Here is a 4,596-nt window from a genome sequence, read left to right as displayed (position 1 = left end):
AAAACGTGTGATTTACCTTCCCGCCATGACAATTTTGGATGTCCACATACATGCGACGATGGGTGAGGGGTTCAAGCCAAAGCATTTCGTGCTCTTGCGGACGTTGCAGCTGACAATTGCGCTTTTGCCACCTCAATTGCACACACGTCGAGGCGGACATGTGTGATAGAGCCCTAAGAAACCCAAGCCATGGGGGGAATGCTACATCAGCCTCCCATACCACTCCATCCGAACATGGCAAGATTAGTTTTTACAAAGCGACGGCAATGGTATCGTGATGCTTCCCCCTTTGATGAGGGTTGATTCCACCCATCCCAGTGCCCACCCAGTGGCAAATAAAACCTGAGGGGCGAACAAGTGCCAAGTCGCAATGACTCTTGGGGGATCGGTCTTCCAAAATTCCGTAGGGTGGTGGCAGGGGCAGGTTCGCACTTCAAGATACTCTCGTTTCAAGTTGAAACCTCGCAAAGCCCAAAAGACTCGAAACATACCAGACTCATCAGAGCTAGTGGCGGCTCGCAGTCCCATGGACCTCTTGTGTGCAACAACCCTCCTGGACTCCTCACAGCTGGCTGCTGGGGGCTCTGCTGCTTCTAAAAGTTCTGCTTTTCTCTCTCCTTTCACACTCACACACTCATACACTATAGTCTATATATACCACAGTAACTTGTAGACATCAGTTGGTATCCACCTGCACATAGTACCTACAGGCTATAACCACTTCCCTCTATCTTTTGAGGTACCGGCTAGGCTGCCTGCGGCCTGTGGCTTCTTTTCTCGCCAGCCTGCAGGATAGAAAACACTGTAAAGTTGCGAAACCTTGGGTAGAGTAAACCTCTCTCTCTCCCCCTCTCTCTCTCTCTCTCTCTCTACCACTACTATACATGGTAGCCAATGGTCTACCCTGCATTACTAGGCAGGAAGTTAATATGTTCCTCTAGTGGAAGTTGGCTGATCTCTCTCTCTCTCTCTCTCTCCCCCCTTGCTTCCTTTTCTTAATGGACGCGGAAAATTCCACGGACCAGCCAAGGCGCAAGCAATCACTTCTCGACAGCAGCCGCAAGCGGAGGCGCCGGCGTCGAAGGCGGCGTCAGCTGGCAGTGCTTATGTCAGTCGTGGCAGCCGTGGTGGTGCTGGTCGAACGCTTCGTGACAGAATACACCCCCCTGCTCCTGCCCTGTCAGAACACCGCCCTCTCTGCCTCTGTCCGCGCTGCCACGCTGGCGATTTCCAAGCTCCAGCTCATGCTCGCAGTAGCTGACCACCTGTCGATCGCCCTGCCGGTATCCGCACCCCTTGCCGCCGGTCCGCCTTCTCCCCACAACTGGTTTACCCAATTTCTGTCCTCCGCTGATGCCCATCAGTGGCGGCACACTTTCCGAATGGGGAAACCCGCCTTCCTTAATCTTGTCTCATCTCTGGAGCCCGAGCTGACAGGTGAAATACTGGCCCCACCGGACGTCAAGCTTGCCTCCACTCTCTACCGGCTGGCTACCGCTGCTAGCCCGTCGGCTGTCGCCAGGAAATTCGCTCTTTCTGGCGGGGCCCCCGGCTTTGTCTCCATTTTTGAGGAGGTTTGCAGGGCGTTGCAATCCAAGCTGAGTTATCTGTTCGATTTCCCGTCAGTGCCGGAGCTTCTTCACCCGATTACTCGCCAATTCAGTCAGCAAGGGTTTCCCAATTGCTGCGGCGTGGTGGGCTGCACCCGGTTCCAGGTCATGCCCAACGCCAGCAACGGCGAGTACTTTGAAAGCGCAGCCGGCTACCAGGCAGTGGCAATGCAAGGGGTGGTGGATACAGCCGGTCGCCTACTCGACATTTCCGTTGGCTGGGGAGGATCCATGCAGGCGGCCCAAATCCTGCTCCAGACGCGGCTGTTCGCACGTGTGATGGATTCACACGAGCTGCTGCATGGCCGGCCAGTGCAGCTGCTAACGGGGGCGCCCATGCCGGAGTATATTATAGGCGATTGCTCGTACCCGCTGCTGCCATGGCTGCTGACGCCGTACACGAATCCAATTACACCACCTCAGCTGCGCTACAATCGAGTGCACGAGCAAGTGCGCTCGATTGCGAGTCGGGTGTTTGGCACGCTGAAGGCCAGCTGGCGACTGCTGGCCAGTGGGGAGCTGACAGCTGGCGATGGGTGTATTATAGCGGCTGCGTGCATACTGCACAACTATCTCATCTACAGTGGGGAGGCTTTGGTGGAGAGAGAGGGAGAGGAAGAGGCGGTGGTGAGGGAGGTGTGTTCCCTTCCCCCTTGCGATAACAGCTACGGGGACAGCATCCGGGATGCCCTGGCCGCCCATCTCAACATTGCCGCTTCCCATACTCATTCTCACATGCTCCCCAGCCCCTAAGGTTTCAACACGGGAAAATTACCAAAATACCTCTCTAATTTGAGGAAATTCCCAAAATACCCCTCAAATTTTAAAAATTCCCAAAATACCCTTGTATCTATTTTGGTTGGAATGTTCAAGATTTTCTAATCTTCATTCGTTTTTGACAATTGAGATCCGTTTTTGAGTGCTATGGTAATTTGTCACCAGTTACCATCGCAAAAAAGGCAATTATGTCTAAAAATAATGAAGCAATTCAACTCCAAAGCCTACGTAACCAACTCAAATTGTAGTTTTAGCATCTTGTACGATAGACAATCACTCTTCTTGTGAAGACCTACATAAAAATTTATTTTTCGAGAAATTTAGTCTCACAACCAGGGGTATTTTGAGAATTTTGGAAAATTTGAAGGGCATTTTGGGAATTTATGACAAAATAACGGGGGCATTTTGGGAATTTTTGAAATTTGAGGGGTATTTTGGGAATTTCCTCAAATTAGAGGGGTATTTTGGTAATTTCCCCTTCAAAAAAATTGTGCCAACTTTTGCGCGCACAAACATGAATCCAAAGGCCTTGTAAAGATACAAATCCGTTCTACTTGTTGTAGAATTTTGCAAATTTGCACAATTTTAACTATTTTCGTGTATATATTGTGGGTTTTTCTTCCTCTTACCTTGGTTTCAAATGGGATTTTCAACCGCCTTGAGGCTAAGCTTAGGCAAAGCTTCAACGCTAAGGAGGAGTGGCGCCATGTTTCCTTCTACTAAATCTCTCATTGAGCTTGACCATGGCAATCTATCCTATATCACAAGAAGATTTAGAAACTTTCTCATGTAAAAAACGGAGTTTTTCTCAATGTGTTTCATACAATGCATAACATCATGAGCTTCTGCTCAAGAGGCACCGCATACCTAGCTAGGTACGATTGGAGGCAGGGGACCACCGGCCCCCCCATCGGGCCGGCGGTTCCCTGCCCTCAATCGTACCTAGCTAGGTATGCAGCGCCTCCTCCACAGAAGCTCATAATGTTGAGGTAAGTCACAATGTAAAAAATATTGTGAGAGTATATAACGGGATAATTAGCCCCCCCCCCCCCCCCCCAACCCAAAAAAAAAAAAAAAAAACGATAATTGGATAATACAGATAATTCTTGTATCTGTCGGTGTGATAGCAGGGACATACATTCTAGGCCGTAATAATACTGCCATTTACATGAGATATCTTGGGGTCTTTCTACTCATGCACTAGCACCAACAGATAGAGTTTGATTTATGGTTGGTGATCTTTTTTCCTTCATCCATTTCTTTCATTTTTTATTGCTTATATAGATATGTATACAATGTAATTGTATGGGGGGATATGTGTCTCCATTTGATGATGACGATGCCATTTACACTCTTGATATGCATCGGCCTCGCAGAAGGCATGGTTAGACTATATATGTGTTGTGGATCAATGCCTTGCGATAGCCTGTTTCTCTTGGTCTTGAGAGAAATTCATCAAAGAGCTCCTCGTTGCATGGTCGTTAACCATTTCTAAAACAAAGTTATGATGGTCAAGACTAAGGAGGCTATGAAGAGGGTCTTACTATGGAGAATAGTCCTATGTGTAGGGATTAAAAAGGGTTATTTCATTCGTACATGTGATACCCTTATTATTACTAGTGATCCCGTAAGCATCACATGAGCACTTTTGGATTCTGTTTCAATTGAAACTTCCTTTAAGATAGAGGTGTCTCTCGTGAGGAGGGACATTATGTTGATGGCAACCCATACTCACAAGCCTAACATAACATGTTTGATTAATCCATACAAAATAGATAAAGGGGGAGGGAATTCCCCCCTCCCCCCCCCCCCGTGTCAGCGTCTCTTGACTCCAGCGCCCTCGCGACAGTGTCCTCTGAGCCAAAGTGAGACAACGAGCGGAGAGAGAGAGAGAGAGAGAGAGAGAGAGAGAGAGAGAGAGGGGGCAACGAAGCCGCCGGCTATAATAGTAGTAAAAGAAAAAGAGTTTAAGAACCAATTGCATATTTGTGGAGGAAAAATGTGAGACCATAGCGAGTTTATAACCTATCTCTCCACTCGACCTCTGTCCTTTATATAGGCACCTTCGAGCTCGGTTCAGATTAGCCCCAAACCTTTGGCCTTTGGCCTCACATTATTCCCTTCTTTGGAGAAGCAATTTTGTCCTCGAAACAAAAGTGAGAAGTTTTTACTTAACACTAGGTTGGTAATCTAACAGGACATAAAAGTG

The 4,596-nt window shown here is 48.3% G+C and overlaps 1 protein-coding gene across 1 annotated transcript; it reads left to right on the top strand.

The window, feature by feature from the left end:
• Positions 1-379: 379 nt before the first annotated feature.
• LOC147431093 (protein ANTAGONIST OF LIKE HETEROCHROMATIN PROTEIN 1-like) lies at positions 380-2,834 on the top strand. Its single transcript, XM_086494532.1, has one exon. It carries the CDS (start codon positions 999-1,001, stop codon positions 2,361-2,363), a length of 1,365 nt encoding a protein of 454 aa, XP_086350658.1. The 5' UTR covers positions 380-998; the 3' UTR covers positions 2,364-2,834.
• The last annotated feature ends 1,762 nt before the right edge of the window (positions 2,835-4,596 follow it).

The sequence above is a fragment of the Adiantum capillus-veneris genome, chromosome 21 (genome assembly GCF_014529385.1).
Source record: "Adiantum capillus-veneris isolate H3 chromosome 21, ASM1452938v2, whole genome shotgun sequence".
In the NCBI taxonomy this organism is placed as follows: domain Eukaryota; kingdom Viridiplantae; phylum Streptophyta; class Polypodiopsida; order Polypodiales; family Pteridaceae; genus Adiantum; species Adiantum capillus-veneris.
The sequence above is the reverse complement of the archived record's forward strand: the minus strand, read 5'-3'. Positions and strand labels throughout refer to the sequence as shown.

Bases quoted from the DNA above. Each gene is read 5' to 3' on its own strand.
- LOC147431093 (XM_086494532.1), top strand. From the start codon at position 999: ATGGACGCGGAAAATTCCACGGACCAGCCAAGGCGCAAGCAATCACTT.